Source organism: Hypanus sabinus, chromosome 12 (assembly GCF_030144855.1).
Source record: "Hypanus sabinus isolate sHypSab1 chromosome 12, sHypSab1.hap1, whole genome shotgun sequence".
Lineage (NCBI taxonomy): Eukaryota > Metazoa > Chordata > Chondrichthyes > Myliobatiformes > Dasyatidae > Hypanus > Hypanus sabinus.
This window is the reverse complement of record NC_082717.1, coordinates 69,944,970-69,961,638: the sequence shown is the minus strand read 5'-3', so window position 1 is coordinate 69,961,638 and position 16,669 is coordinate 69,944,970. Positions and strand designations below refer to the sequence as shown.

The window sequence follows — 16,669 nt, the reverse complement described above, 5'->3', positions numbered from 1 at the left end:
GCCCCATCACTGAACTGTTCCCACACCTGTGGATTCACTTTTAAGGACTCTACAACTCACTTTCTCAATGTTTTTCTCTCTTGTTTTGTATTTGCACAATTTGTCTTCTTTATCACATTAGTTGTTTGTCCATCTTGTATTTACTGCGAATGCCTGCAAGAAGATGAATCTCGGAGTTGCATATGGTGACATATGTACTTTGATATTAAACTTACTTTGAACTTTCAACATATTTTCCCCATGTAGGAAGCATTTAAGGAATGCTGTTCAACATTTTGTTAGCTTTAACACAAATAATGGGGCATATCTTCTTGTCCAACTACCACCTAGCACCAAATTTACGGTGGTGCGATTTAGAAGACAACTCGTGTGAGCAGCTCCAATGGAAATCTTCAAATATTCCTGTTTTAGATAGCTCAGCTGAAATCCACAGGTACAGACATGGACAATACAGTGAGCAACATCATTTTGAAGCGTTTAAGTAGTCTGCTGTTACTCAAAGTTGGTGAATCTTGGACAGCAGTCTCCAGTCACAAGTGCTGTTCCCCTTTAAGACAGCGGAAGAGAGGAGACCATGCTGGATTAGAAGTTCACTTGAGGAAAAGAGAGTTCTGACTTCCACTACCATCTATTCAGCTGGCAAACGTAGTGTTTGGAAAATAAAATTGAAGACCTCAAAGCAAGATAGCTATACCAGAGAGAGAGATCAGGGAATGTTGTGCTTTTTAATTTCACCAAATCTTGGCTGTACCCAGCCGTTCTGGACACAGCAATACAGCTTGCTGGCTTCACAATTAACTGCCACAATAGGAATGGTGAGTCTGTCAAAGGCGGAGGAGGAGGAGGTCCACGTGGTGCACAAATGTGGTGGTTCTGTCCCAGTCTTGCTCACCCAACCTGGAACATCTGGTGATCAAGTAATGTCCATTTTATCCGCTGCGGGAGTTTTCAGTCATCATTATGGTATCAGTCTACATCCCACCTTAGGCCCGTGTCAAACAGACCCTCTGGATGAACTGAGTGACATAATCAGCAGGAATGAAGCAGTGCATCCTAATGTCTTCCCCACCATTTTGGAGAATTTTAACCAGGGCAGCTTGAAAAAGAATCTAAATAATTATCACAAACATATCACTTGTGGAACCAGAGGAGCCAACACACTGAATCACTGTTATACTATGGCCAAGAACGCTTAATGTGCCATTCCACACCCACACTTTGGAAAGTGTGATCACCTGCGGTACTTCTACTTCTTGAATATAGGCAGAGACTGAAGACTGCAGCACCAGTGGTGAGGACCAAGAAGGTGTGGGCAAGGGAGTGCTTATAGGACTGCTTTGAGTCAGTGGACTGGACAGTATGCAGGGATTCATCTTCAAGTCTGAATGGATATGCAACAGTTGTTACAGACTTCATTTAAATCTGTGTGGATGAGTGTCTGCCTACGAGAATGTACCGTGTGTACCTGAATCAAAAGCTGTTATTGAACCAGGAAATTCGTAGTTTGCTGGAGGCCACATCTGTGACATTCAAGTCTGGTGATCCAGAACTATATGAGGAGGCCAGGTACAATTTACGGAGGGCTATCTCAAGAGCAAAAAGACAATTCCAATTGAAGTTAGAGGTAGAATTGGATGCACGTTAACTCTGGCTGATGGCAGGCCATTGTTTCCTATAAAGTGAAACCTAGCATCGTGAATTGCAGTGACACTTCACTCCCAAATTACAGTAAATCAATGCCTTTTATGCACAAGAGGTTCAAGCTACAGCTATGTGGATATCTGCAGCGACCAGTGAACCTCTGATCTCTGTCTCAGAGGCCAATGTCAGAAAGTCTTTCAAGAGGGTGAACTTTCGCAAGGTGTCAGGCCTCAATGGTATATCTGGTAGGGCTCTGTAAACCTCTGCCAATCAATTGGCAGATGTGTTCAAAGACATTTTCTGTCTCTCATTGTTAAAGCTGAAGTTTCCACTTGCTTTGAAATGGCAACAATTATACCAGTGCTCAAGAAGAGCAGGGTGAGCTGCCTTAATGACTGTCATCCAGTAAAACTCACACCTACAGTGGAAGTGCTTTGAAAATTTGATTATGGTTGGATATAAACTCTTATCAAAGCAAGAACCTGGATTCACTGCAATTTACCTATTGCCACAATAGGTCTACAGCAGCTGCAATCTTGTTGGCTCTTTATATGGCCTTGGATCACCTGGGCAAGATTAATACTTATGTCAGGATATTGCTTATTGACTACAGACCTGTGTTTAACACAATCAGTCCTACAGTTCTGATTACAAAGCTCCATAACATGGGCCTCTGCAGCTCCCTCTGCAACTGGAATCTTGACTTCCCTCAATGGAAGACCACAGTATGCGGTCTCCTCCACACTGATAGTCAACATTGGTGCACCTCAAGGATGTGTACTCAGCCCACTGCTCTACTTTCTCTACTCCTATGACTGTGTGTCTGGGCACATCTCAAATACCATCTATAAATTTGCTGACAATACACCTATTGTTGGCAGAATTTCAGATGGTGACGAGAAAGCATACCAGAGCAAGATAGATCAGCTAGTTGAGTAGTATTGCAGCAACAACCTTGCACTCAGTGATAGTAAGATCAAAGAATTAATTGTGGACATCTGAAAGATTTAGATGAAGGAGCACATACTAGTCTTCATAGAGGGTGAGCAATTTCAAGTTCCTGGGTGCCAGCATCTCTGAGGCTCTATTCTGGGCCCAACATATCAATGTAGTTACACTGAATGCAAAACAGTGTCTATATTTCATTAGAGAGTGTGAGGAGATTTGTATGTCACCAAAGACACTCGCAAATTTCTACAGATGTACCATGGCGAGCGTTCTAACTGGTTGCATCACTCTCTGGTATGGAGGAGGCACTACACTGGATTAAAATAAGCTGTGGAAAGTTGTAAACTCAGTCAGTTCCATCATGGGCATTAACCTCCCAGCATCCAGAACAACTTTAAGGAATGATGCCTGAAAGTGATGACATCCATCATTAGGGACCCCTACCTCCTAGGACACGCCTTCTTATAACCATATAACGATCACAGCACGGAAACAGGCCATCTTGGCCCTCCTAGTCCGTGCCGAACCCTTAATCTCACCTAGTCCCACCTACCCGCACTCAGCCCATAACTCTCCACTCCTTTCCTGTCCATATACCTATCCAATTTTACCTTAAATGACACAAGTGAACTGGCCTCTGCTACTTCTACAGGAAGCTCATTCCACACAGCTATCACTCTTTGAGTAAAGAAATACCCCCTCGTGTTTCCCTTAAACTTCTGCCCCCTAACTCTCAAATCATGTCCTCTAGTTTGAATCTCCCCTACTCTCAATGGAAACAGCCTGTTCACATCAACTCTATCTATCCCTCTCAAAATTTTAAATACCTCGATCAAATCCCCCCTCAACCTTCTACGCTCCAATGAATAGAGACCTAACTTGTTCAACCTTTCTCTGTAACTTAATTGCTGAAACCCAGGTAACATCCTAGTAAATCGTCTCTGCACTCTCTCTAATTTATTGATATCTTTCCTATAATTCGGTGACCAGAACTGCACACAATATTCCAAATTTGGCCTTACCAATGCCTTGTACAACTTTAGCATTACATCCCAACTTCTGTACTCAATGCTTTGATTTATAAAGGCCAGCGTTCCAAAAGCCCTCTTCACCACCCTATCTACATGAGACTTCACTTTCAGGGAACTATGCACAGTTATTCCTAGATCTCTCTGTTCCTCTGCATTCCTCAATGCCCTACCATTTACTCTGTATGTTCTATTTGGATTATTCCTGCCAAAATGTAGAACCTCACACTTCTCAGCATTAAACCCCATCTGCCAACGTTCAGCCCATTCTTCTAACTGGCATAAATCTCACTGCAAGCTTTGAAAATCCACCTCATTATCCACAACGCCTTCTACCTTAGTATCATCGGCATACTTACTAACCCAATTTACCACCCCATCATCCAGATCATTTATGTATATTACAAACAACATTGGGCCCAAAACAGATCCCTGAGGCACCCCGCTAGTCACCGGCCTCCATCCCGATAAACAATTATCCACCACTACTCTCTGGCATCTCCCATCTAGCCACTGTTGAATCCATTTTATTACTCCAGCATTAATACCTAACGACTGAACCTTCTTAACTAACCTTCCATGTGGAACTTTGTCAAAGGCTTTGCTGAAGTCCATATAGACTACATCCACTGCCTTACCCTCATCAACATTCCTTGTAACTTCTTCAAAAAATTCAATAATTTTTCTCATTGCTGCCATCAGGAAGGAGGTACATGAGCCTGAAGGCACAAACTCAACCTTTCAGGGATAGCTTCTTCTCCTTTACCATAAGATATATGAATGGACTTTGAACCCATGAATGTGACTTTCTTTTTCCCTTTTTGCACAAGTTATTGAACTTCTTTATATATGTAGTTACTGTAATTTACAACTTTTTATTATTAAGTATTGCAATGTATTGCTCAATAACAATAAATGTTAGTGATATTAAGCCTGATTCTGACCTTGGTATTTCGACATAAGTCTCAGTTTCCAGCAGTGGGAATGGCAGAAAAGTCACCAATGGCATTGTCCCCTTGCCAACTACAAGCCAGTTGCTACAGTGTATTGTTCTCCTTTGGACTCATGGTCTCTTGCCATGTGTCTGACTTTTACAAAATCCTTCCAACAATCCAAGCAGAAGACATCAGTCACTCTTAGTTATTGTCTCAAAAGGTCAGTCAGATTAAGCAAGATGACTTTCCTGTAACAAATGCATCTTATCTGCCTCCGTTTAGTCACGCCTTTCTTTCCTTCAGTTTCCTTCTAATAATTTTCTCTCTACCAAGGTTAAACTGATTGGCCTGTAATTGCAAGCTACTCCTTCCTCTTTGGAAATGATAGCACAATAACAGCCTCTTGGTAATATGGTTTTGAAAATGATGAGAGAACCCTCTGCTATATTTGAGTTGCCAGTATTATTATTTTCTTCAGCAAATGCAAGGACTCAAATTGTGCATGGCATATTTCTGCAAATAATAAATGGAATACTATATCAGGGAATCTTGGTAGTGTTGACTGAGCAGTGAATCTTGGCCAGGATACCATGACAACTCAGTGCACTTCTTCCAATTGCGATGTTACTGAACAAAGCAGCCAGAGCTCTGATTAAATCTGAAAGGCAACTCTTCCTTTCATGCCACAGTGAAGTGTCAACCTAAATTAATGTAACAATTGTAATTGCAGTTTACATTTACATTGCGTTCCTGTTACTGAAGAAAATTTTCACAATACAGTGTTAGATCGTGGTTATGACCAAAGGAAAAATGGAGTTGCTTAGCACTTCAGTGCAATGGTGTTTATTAGGTGCATCATAAATTGAACCTACAAAAATTAATGAAAACTGCCAATATTCATAAGAAGATATCTACAAGAGAACACGATAATAGCACCATATTATTCTTGTCCAGTGTGAACTCCTAGCAGTCTCAGTCTCTCTCCCTCTCTCTCTCTCTCTCTCTCACACACACACACACTCTCCCTCTCTCTCTGACACTCTCTCTCTCTCTCTCACACTCACACTGAGGGTGACGAGCTGCTTTTATTTGGCACTAGGACATACCATTAATTACCATCTAAGTTAACTTAAGACTACACATCAATTAGAATATGATGTACCTCACAATGTAGTGATAATCCTACTACAAAAAATAAACAAAAATCTACATTAAATATAGTAATCAAACAACATATTTACATATCCTCAGAACTAAAGAAATAGAATATTCTGCTATGTATGGCAGGGAAGGCACCATAAAGCCAACCCAAGCAGATCAGCTCAGTTTAGGATCCATTTTGATAATATACCGGGGAAAGACATTGAATTGCACACACACAGACACACACAAAATGCTGGAGGAACTCAGCAGGTTAGGCAACATCTATGGAGGGAAATAAGTAGGTTGCATTTCAGGTTTGGCCCAAAATGTTGACTGTTTATACCCCTCCATAGATGCTGCCTGACCTGCTGCGTTCCACTAGCATTTCATATGTGTTGCTTAAGATTTCCAGCATTGGCAGTTCTCTTGCAACTATAATAATAAAGGGTCTTGAGATTACTTCACAATTTTGAAAGTCTCTAATTTAAAAAATGAGTAGATTAATGAAATTCAACTATCCAGAAATATTATCTGACTTGACCAATACTAGTTTCCACAAAGGTGAAATAATTTGCATTTATGAACATAGAACATTACAGAACAGTACAGGTTCTGCAGCTCATGATATTGTGCTGATCTTTTAACTGACTTCACCTCAAGAGAAGCCAGGGACCTGAATTAACATTTCATTCAAAAGATGCCACACTTGACAATTTAGGACTCGCTCAGAAATGCTTTGAGAGTGTCAGCCTGTCTTTAATGGGATTTGATCCCGTAATCTACTGATTTAGTGGTGATAATAGGATTTAAAATTAAGTTTTAACAATGTCTAACTGGTTTGATGATACTAACTTTGTTTCAAATTTCTTTCAGGGTATAAGATGCCAAAGCTCAACACAACTTTGGGAAATGCTCTAAGTTCAAATTCTTTGGAACCAAAACAGAGGATAGATGGCAATAACACCAGTAAACTGGTAGGAAATATACAGTCATATAACAAGCTCTACGAGGAGAATAATCATTATTTTTAGGGATACTGATCAGTACCTGAAGAGCATTTAATTTAATCAAAGCTAAAATGTATACATAAAATTTTTAAGCTTTATAACTTTGGGCAATAGCTTTGTTACAAATTGCAGGTAGCAGTTATGCAGATAAGGCTTATATTAGCTTGAAGAATCCAAACCGTACTTTATATAAAAATATTCATGTTGTGGTACAGGCAATATTTATTATCCATGCTTAATTGCCCTTGAAGAATTGGTGACGTGTCCTTTTATATTGAACTGTTGTAGGCCTACTGGCTAATATACTCTTCTGGTCCTAATGGGTAAAGTATTTCACATATAGACCCAGCAATGATGAAGATTGCCAATGTATTTCCAAGTCAGGATAGTGTGTGACTCAGAGAGTACTGTGGATTGGTATGTTTCCGTATGGATGATGCCTTTTCCTTGGAGATAGAGATTACAGGTTTGGGAGTGTTACTGGAGTGCCCCAAGTGGGCAAATGCAAAGCCTTGTCTTAAAGGTACACTGTATACCAGCAGTTGGAGCAATGCATATTTAGGCACCATTTAAGTCAGCTGCTTTGACCTTTGAACTTAAGTATTGTTGGAGCTGCAGTTATCCAAGCAAGTGGAAAGTAGTCCCATTGGACTCCTGACTTGTGTTTTATGCTTGTTGGTAGATGACGTTGACCAGCTTTCTCCCCATACAGCAATACCACCATTCTGGTGCAACTTCACTGCATGCCCTCTTCAACAGTATATTCTTTCTTCAGTCATGAATCTAAAGCTTCATGCATTTTCCCAAGTACAATCTTACTCAAGACTTCACATAATTATAGCAAGATACCCTTCCTCCTGTACTTGAATCCTCTTGCTATGAGAACCAAAGTAACATTTGCTACCTTAACTGTTTACTGCACCGGTATATTTACTTTCAGTGACACTGGACGAGGATATCCAAGTCCATTTATAAAGCAATGCTTCTCAAACTAACACCACTAAAATAATATGTTGCCTTTCTTGTTTTCCATTGAAAGTGGACAATAACACATTTAACCACATTGCACTGCATCTGCCATATTTTTACCGACTTGCTTAACGTCTCTCAGTCACTTTTGATGCTTCCGACTCACAATTCAGAATTTCACTTGGACTGGTATCTTCAGCAACTTTGAATTATTACATTTGGGTCATTCATTTAAACCCTTGTAGTATATTATAAATATATACTGATCTACTGATCTCTGCAGTACACTAAACAGTACTTCCTGCCTCTGTGAGAAAGATTTATTTATTCCCAATGTTTGTTCCTTATTTATCAACCAATATTCAATCCATGCTAATATATTCAACATCATGAGAAATATGAAATTACCTCATTTACTGTATGCCTTAAATTTACACACTATGATTTTACTTGGGGGCTGATTCCACATGCATGTGATATTTCCTCAGGTACCCTTTTAACACAAAAGGTCGGTAAAATTTTGGAGACACTATTATCACCATTAATGTTGTAAAGCTAACTTCTCTGAGTACATAAACCTTTTAACATTAATAGATCAATTATTGATATGCAAAATATTTGTACTGTATTGATCTGGTCTGCAAGCTTCCTTGAACTAAGCAACTTAGTGATGTCTGTTTTGAAACAAGCCAAATTAAATAACTCATTGTCTTATACTGCACTTCTAGAGCAATAAAACATGATGCTGTGAGCCAACAAGTTTGTGGGTCCATACGAAGCTTGTTTGAAAATCTGCTCAATAGGCACTTCAAGCTGATTACTGCTTGCAATTTATATTTTAAGAACTGAAGTCTGGCTCCTATTTATGACTAGAAGCTAAATAGTGTTAATTGGAAGTTTATTTACAACTGTTTAATTTTGACAAGTGGCATCTATTTTGTTTAGAATGCAAGCTTGGTAAACAACCAGGAGGTCTATTGGTCCAGAAAGTGAATATCCATCACATCTCCCTCTTCCCTAACTCACTTTCTTCTGTGGATATCAGCATTGGGATCAAGATTCCTGCCAGGCTATCACTCCTCCAATCTTTCCAGTGGAATACCAGTGTTGGAAAGGCTCTCCTCATTCTAATGCTCAACGAGCTCATTGAATACTCCCCAATGTTGGTTTTTTTAAATGATTTTCTGTTTAATATATTCAGTTCCTCAATCTCGTCTGCTCACATTTCCCAAACCTCAAACATGGTTTGGTTTTAATTTTCCATAAACACCATGACAACAACATATCAACATTCATTTTATAAGTCCATATTAGTCCATCTTTAAAATCTTCTTCACAAAACAGTTCTTGATTTTTCCCTGATACAAGTTTGAATCACTGTCTCTGTTGCTATTAGTTCATCAGGTCATCTGGCAACATATTTCAATAAGCTGAAGTAAGTTAATTTTTTTTTCACAACAATGTTCCCATTCCTTTCGATGCGATGCATGACTTTACTCAGGTTTTCTGAAAATGAGGCTTTGAAACAAATTACTGATTGTGTATTGCTGTCTTCTTTTTGCCCAAGGATTAGTAATCGCACATTTCAGTTATAAAAAATTATATCCATCAGTTGCATGATTTCAGAGTGTAATAATGTACATAAAAGGTGAAACATGTAGAAAAGAAAGAAAGAGTATAGTTCTTCAGTTGAGAATTTTGTTTATACCTTGAACTCTAGGCTCCCAGTAAAAGATGTCAGAACATTGGGATTGGTAATGGTCCTCCCATGCGAGTGAACACCCATACATATGCTATAACTTAACATTATGTTACCAACCATACCATCTACGTAAGTTTCTTCCTATTTAGTAATTCTGAATGCTGTATATAATTGTTCAGATTTTCCCGCTTTACTTTTAAGGATTGGGCCTAACTGAGAAGAACTGATACGTCTTCCCAGGAAACTTTAACAGAGCAGGGTCTCCATTAGACCATGGGATTTTATCAACCAAATATACAAATTGTATTAGTAACAATAAGTATAACACGAATAGCAGTATTAATATGCCTAATGGTCCTACTTACTGCATTGTAGGAGTACCACATATACAATATATTCTTTTTTTTGTAATTTATTTTTTTATTGAAGTTCATCATCAAACAAACATTTCCATAAGATGTATTTCAGACATTGTACATTTAAATCATATAATCATATATATTACAAATCTCCACAAAGTATTTATCTGAGGTATACACTTATAGAAAAGAGTGGAAAGAAAAAACAAGCAAAAGGAAAGAACTATGTACAAGTTGGAAGTGATTTTTTTTTGCAACAGATTCATTGATTTGTGAGAATAAAATCAGGTCTATGAGGCATTATGTAGTTAAACCATTTTCCCCAGTATGAATCAAATTGTTCCAGCTTATGATTAACAGATTGTTGTTATCTTCTCCATTTTGTAAATGTCCATTGTAATTTCCATCCATGTATTTAAAGTTGGGCTCTCCTGTGATAACCATTTCCCGGTAAGAGTCTTTTTATCAGCCGCCAACAGTATATTCATTAAATATTTATCTCTTTTCAACCATTCTTGAGGTATATATCCAAAATATATGGTCTTACTCTCTAAGGGTATTTCATATTTAAAGATGTCTTGTAAGGCATTGTGTATCTCCCTCCAATAGTTTTTGATAACAGGGCATTCCCAAAAAATATGATAATGATTTGCATTTTGATTTCCACAATTTCTCCAGCAAACAGGGAGGTTACTATCCTAATGGGATTTCTGAGAGGGTGTAATAAAATATCTTATCAAACTTTTCCATCCAAACTCCCTCCATTTCTGTGAACTGGTACACTTCCATTGATACCTCCATATTGTTGTCCATTCTTCCTCAGATATAATTATCCCTCCTTCCTTCTCCCATTTTGTTTTAATGTATGAAGTCGAATGTGTTTTAAGATTTGACAATCCCTTATACATGCTTGAAATGATTCTGCTACCATTATCTGAATTATATGCTTTTCTGATTAGCTCTATTAAGCATGTACTTGTCTTGGTTACATTTTTAAGTGTCTTATTAACATATTGTCGCATCTGTAAATACCGATAGAAATCTTGTTTTTCTACTTAGTGTTTCTCTTTAAGCATTTCAAAACTGAACAGTGTTCCTTCTTTCATTATGTTGCAAAGAACTGTTATTCCTTTAGCTGTCCAGTCCTTAAATCTAGCATCCAATTTATTTGGTGTAAAATCCGAGTCATATGCACACCATTTAAGAATTGCAATATCTCCCTCTAGGTTATATACTTTTATAGTAGGATTTCTTTTTTTTTCTTTGTTACTGTTGGGAAAGGGTTTCCTTTTGTTAACTAGCAGGAATGCTAATTTACTGATAACAAGAATGGTATTCCTTTGTAAACCAAATGGGGATTAATGTTCTTTCTTCTGAGTCTGTAAGCTTTTGTTGACGGGCTTTTGGGGAGATCGGCGCGAGGGGGTCGAGAAAGAGGACGCAATGCTCTAAGCTGGGCGAGGATCGGACCCCAAAGGGGGGTCCGAGGCCGGGAGATTCTCCGGGGGGGGGGGGGGTGAAGCTAGATGTGCTTGGTTGACCACTCGGAGGGTCCTGAGCTGTTTGGAGAGTCGAGAAGTTCGGAAGGTCCTGAGCTGTTTGGAGAGTCGAGGAGTTCGGAGGGTCCTGAGCTGCGAGTCGAGGAGTTCGGAGGGTCCTGAGCTGTTTGGAGAGACGAGGAGTTCGGAGGGTCCTGAGCTGCGAGTCGAGGAGTTCGGAGGGGATCGAATGGTGGCCAGAAGACTTCAGAAATTGAGCTCCAACGGCTGTGCACGAAGTGGTTTGGACTTTGATAAGTTTGGCGCCTTTTCTTTAATTTTCTCTTCATATATACTGTATCGTTATTAATCACTTAGTTATAGTAACCTTTATAAATTGTACTCATTTAATCGCATATGGTGTACTGTCTGTTTTTGGGCGAGGCGGGGACATCACACAGCATCTACACCAGCTGATTACCCAGTTTGGCGGGGCCGAAGGCTGCTCCCCCTAGACGAGAACGAGCTGAGCGAGCCTGAGGCGACCCAGGGAGTTACATTGTGGGGTGCTCGTCCGGGGTTGATTTCTGTGGAAGCTGTGTGATCACCCTCTTTAAATTGTGTCTGCGGCGAAGAGCTGGTGTGCCTTTGTGGGTGTGCGATTGCTGGTTATCGCTGCGTGTGTGTTGGGTGGGGTGGCTGCTGTTGCTAGCCTGGAGGTCGTTGTTCGAGTTCCGACTAGTGCTGACGAAATGGTGGGGGGACCGTGGGTTGTCCGTGCTGTTTGGGGAGTGAGGAGTGACAGGTTGGGATGTTTCAGCAGTGATGAGCTCCGCCCGGTTGTTGGAATAATGTCCAGCCCTAAAGGGGCAGAGGTGTGGGCGGAGTGGACCGCTCAGTTGTTGGTTGAGTGGCAGTGCTTGGCTGAGGGAAAGTGACAGGGACGGGTTGAAAGTTTGAGTAGGCGGGCTGGTGACTTTGTTAGAACTGTCGGGCGCAATTACCTCGAAGTGACCGCTGCCAGTTCTGGGAAAGTGTGGGAAAATGCGTGTGGTTTGACTGGAAGTCAAATGCCGCAGCTGGGGGGCTTATCATATCCGTGGCAGGAGATTGGTGGGAAGTTTTTAGGGTATCCTTTTTTGCCTAGGGGGGCAGATAAATTGCTTGTGGTGCCAAGGGGATCTGTCAAGGGGATCAGTTGTTCCGTTGATTCGAGAGGTGTCGGGAAACTGAGAGGAGGCCCAGTGGGGGAACGGCTTGGGGTCTCTGGGGGAGCACGTTCCCAGCAATGTACCAAGGAACTCCCGAAAGGAGCAGACTCTATTCCTGAAGGCTTAGAGGGACCACGTGCACAGGTGTTGTTACGGATGGATGGAAGTCAAGTTAAAGCCATCCTCGGTACCGGGGAGCCGGTGAAGTTGCTGTACAGTTTGTTTCACAACCGTTATTGGAAGCATTTACCCTTGACAACATTGAGAACACTGGAGATTCGGGGTACCAGTGCTGGTGATTATCCAGACAACGGTTGTTGGTCAGTGAAAATGGAGTTCTTAGAGGCAAATGTGGAGGAGACTGAGGTTCATGAATCGTTAATGCTGATGTGTCCGGACCCTGTTGAGACGGGCAGCGTTTCTGGTCTAGAGAGAACCAATATCCTGCTGGTGCGCTTGGGAGTCTGCCCGGAGGAGGCGGGTGAGCGCTGTTTGGAGGCATTGTCGATGCACCCAGGGTTTCGAGCTGCTTGTGCGGACGTGTGTAGCAGCATTGGACTGATACCGAATTCAAACAAGAGCCAGTGGTGGTACGGCCTGGGGGAAGTATCTGAGGGAGAGACTGTCTGAGTGGTGTGAAGTGGTTTAAGGTGCTGGATCTGAGGAGTGGATGTTGCCAGATCCCGATGAGTGGGGCCAACAAGGAGAAGACGGCCGTTATAATTTCCCTAGGAGTCTTCGGGTCCGAAAAGATGCCACAGGGCATATCTGAAGCCCTTGATCCAAAAATCTTAATGCCCTCTCTCCTACACCAACTCCACAGCTACATATTAAACTGTACAATCTTCCTCGTTCTGGCCTTACTTGCACGTGGCATGGGTATCAATCCTGAGATCACAACACTGGAGGCCCAGCCCTTTAAATACCACCTCTCTATGCAGAACATCATCACTCATCCTACCCATGTCATCTGGACCGTGACTTCTGGCTGTTCACCCTCCCACTTAATAATGCTGAGGACTTGATTCAAGTTATCCCACACTCAGGGCAGAGGAGCAACATCTGATATTCTGTCTAAGTATTCTCCAACCTGCTGGCGTGAACAGTAATTTCTCCTTCCTGTAGTTCTCCCTGCCACTTCTATGCTCGACTTCGGCCTCTTACCCCTTCTCCTCACCCGCCTATAATCTCCCCCTGGTGCCCTTCCTCCTTTCCCTTCTCCCAGGCACCACTCTCCTCTCCTGTCAGATTCCTTTTTCTCCAGCCCTTTACTTTTCCCACCCACCCAGCTTCACCTATCTTTGAGCTTGTCCTCCTTCCCCTCCCCCACCTTTTTATTCCATCATCCTCCCCCTCCCGTTCCAGTCCTGATGCTGCCTGACCTGCTGAGTCCCTCCAGCATTTTGTGTGTTACTTTAAAAGGAACTCAGTCAAATTTAAATAGTATTTCTATATCTATTTCAAGAATTCGGCACGGACTAGGACGGCCGAGATGGCCTGTTTCCGTGCTGTGATTGTTATATGGTTATATGGTTAATAGCTGAACTGACACAGGTTTCCTTTGCAGGATCATACTAAGCCCCTGACAGGCTTAATGTGCTAGTTGAAACAATAGCTAAGACGTTTCCAGCTCCCGCAGCAGTGCATAGTTTCCAGGTGGATTGGCAGATTTTTTTTTTTGCAGTTTTCCAATGGACAATTCCCCTAGCCATTGAAATTACTGATTTTTTAGTGCTCTTTTGTTGAAACATTGAACCCTGCAAGAATGTAAGTTTGGTGACTTCTACTTTTTGTATAGTGGCCTCCACTCCTAAGACTCCATTAACTCCTATACCTGACCTGCATTACCACGGATTATCTCTCATATGGCTGCTTTGCTACCCCTTCCCTTATACTCGCCTCTTTACCTATTTCTCAGGATCACCATCAACCCCGGAATCGTGAAGAGTAGGGATCACCCTGATCATGTTATCCTGCTCCTCTCCTTTTCCTCATCCTGATCACTAACGACACGTACAGGTACATATGTTTCTCACCTCATCGTCAGAAGGGCTGGGATGTGCCTGTCTCAAATAATTGATCTTATAACACAAATAACACAATCCTACTTAAAGATGAGTCAGCAAACATTATTTTTCACTTAACTATTTGGATATTACATATTTACATTTTAACATGGGTAACTCTATATACTGCATATAAAGATTTTACATAATGTAGTTTGTAAATGTGTTGTTCACTGCTGATGATCGCATTATGCTATCACTGTTTACACCTTTGACCTTAAAACCATCTGTCTGACTATATATTGTGCGTGATGTTATACAAAGGCAAAAGGCTTACCAGGAGAAGAAAGATGGCTACCCCTGAGGAATGCTATACTTCTGATAACCTTTTCACCTATTCTGTTGCAATTTCTGTTGCAAAGAGCAATGTAATCCTAGGGCTTCTGAGGTCTACAAAGCGTTATATTGAGATGTTAGAACTGTGTATAAGTATATATTGCAAAATTATCAGAATGTAATTATCAGCCTTTATATAAAAAAAATTAAGGAAGATGTGGCAAGATGGAACCTGATTCCTTTTTTCAGTCTCAGTTCAAGGATTGAGTCTATTAAAATGAATATACTGCCCAGACTGTTATATCTCTTTCAGACCCTACCAATGAGATTAATCTAAATCAATTCAATGAATGGAACAAGATGCTATCAAGGTATATTTGGCAGGGTAAAAGGCCTAGAGTTTGTCTCAAAACTTTGCAAATAGCAAAGGAAAAGGAGAGATGGAGCCTACCTTCTCTTAGAGGTTATTATTTTGCAGCACAGTTGAGAGCTGTGATAAGTTGGTGCAACCCATCATATGACGCTCAATGAAAAAACATTGAGGAGCGGGTCCTTCCCATCCCCATACAAGCAATTTTGGCTGATAACAACCTGCAAAGGTACATAAATACTATTGATAACCCATGGGTGAAATTGACTCTTAAAATATGGAAAACTACTATAAAAGAATATAATCTAGAGGGAGATATTGCATGTAACTCCCTGGGTCGCCTCAGGCTCGCTCAGCTCGTTCTCGTCTAGGGGGAGCAGCCTTCGGCCCCGCCAAACTGGGTAATCAGCTGGTGTGGATGCTGTGTGATGTCCCTGCCTCGCCCAAAAACAGACAGTACACCATATGCGATTAAATGAGTACAATTTATAAAGGTTACTATAACTAAGTGATTAATAACGATACAGTATATATGAAGAGAAAATTAAAGAAAAGGCGCCAAACTTATCAAAGTCCAAACCACTTCGTGCACAGCCGTTGGAGCTCAATTTCTGAAGTCTTCTGGCCACCATTCGATCCCCTCCGAACTCCTCGACTCGCAGCTCAGGACCCTCCGAACTCCTCGACTCTCCAAACAGCTCAGGACCCTCCGAACTCCTTGACTTGCAGCTCAGGACCCTCCGAACTCCTCGACTCTCCAAACAGCTCAGGACCCTCCAAACTCCTCAACTCGCAGCTCAGGACCCTCCGAACTCCTCGACTCTCCAAACAGCTCAGGACCCTCCGAACTCCTCGACTCTCCAAACAGCTCACCCTCCGAGTGGTCAACCAAGCACATCTAGCTTCATCCCCCCCCCCGGAGAATCTCCCGGCCTCGGACCCCCCTTTGGGGTCCGATCCTCGCCCAGCTTAGAGCATTGCGTCCTCTCTCTCGACCCCCTCGCGCCGATCTCCCCAAAAGCCCGTCAACAAAAGCTTACAGACTCAGAAGAAAGAACATTAATCCCCATTTGGTTTACAAAGGAATACCATTCTCGTTATCAGTAAATTAGCATTCCTGCTAGTTAACAAAAGGAAACCCTTTCCCAACAGTAACAAAGAAAAAAAAATAAACCCCCTTTACACACTTCCTCCACCAAATAAAAGTCATGTCCTCATGACTACTAAATAACTCACCACCTTTCCTGCCAACACACCGTAACCCAAGCACAAACAGTGACATCTCCTCCTCACACAGTAACCCTCACGCCCTGTTTTTCAGGCGCTACTTAGGCCAACTATCTGGGAGTTCCCTAACCCTTCTGAGACCTCTGTACCCCCTCCCCTAAACCCTTCAGGCTCGAACACAACTGGGGATACCTTGGGCCCACTACCAACTCCTCTCTCAACCTCTCACTCATGCCCCACACTGCACACAGCTAACCCTCCCCACTACACCTGACTCAATGGGAGAAGGGCCAAAGGTCTCTTCCTCAA

General features: G+C 41.6%; 1 protein-coding gene across 8 annotated transcripts in view; it reads left to right on the top strand.

Moving 5' to 3' along the window:
• LOC132402996 (uncharacterized) overlaps nt 1–16,669 on the top strand; it is a 276,911-nt gene that overhangs the window by 196,945 nt on the left and 63,297 nt on the right. For all 8 annotated transcript variants that reach the window (XM_059986192.1, XM_059986188.1, XM_059986187.1 and 5 more), the window contains one exon: nt 6,569–6,669. In XM_059986192.1, coding sequence (XP_059842175.1) covers nt 6,569–6,669 — 101 coding nt within the window. The remainder of the gene's footprint in view (nt 1–6,568; nt 6,670–16,669) is intronic.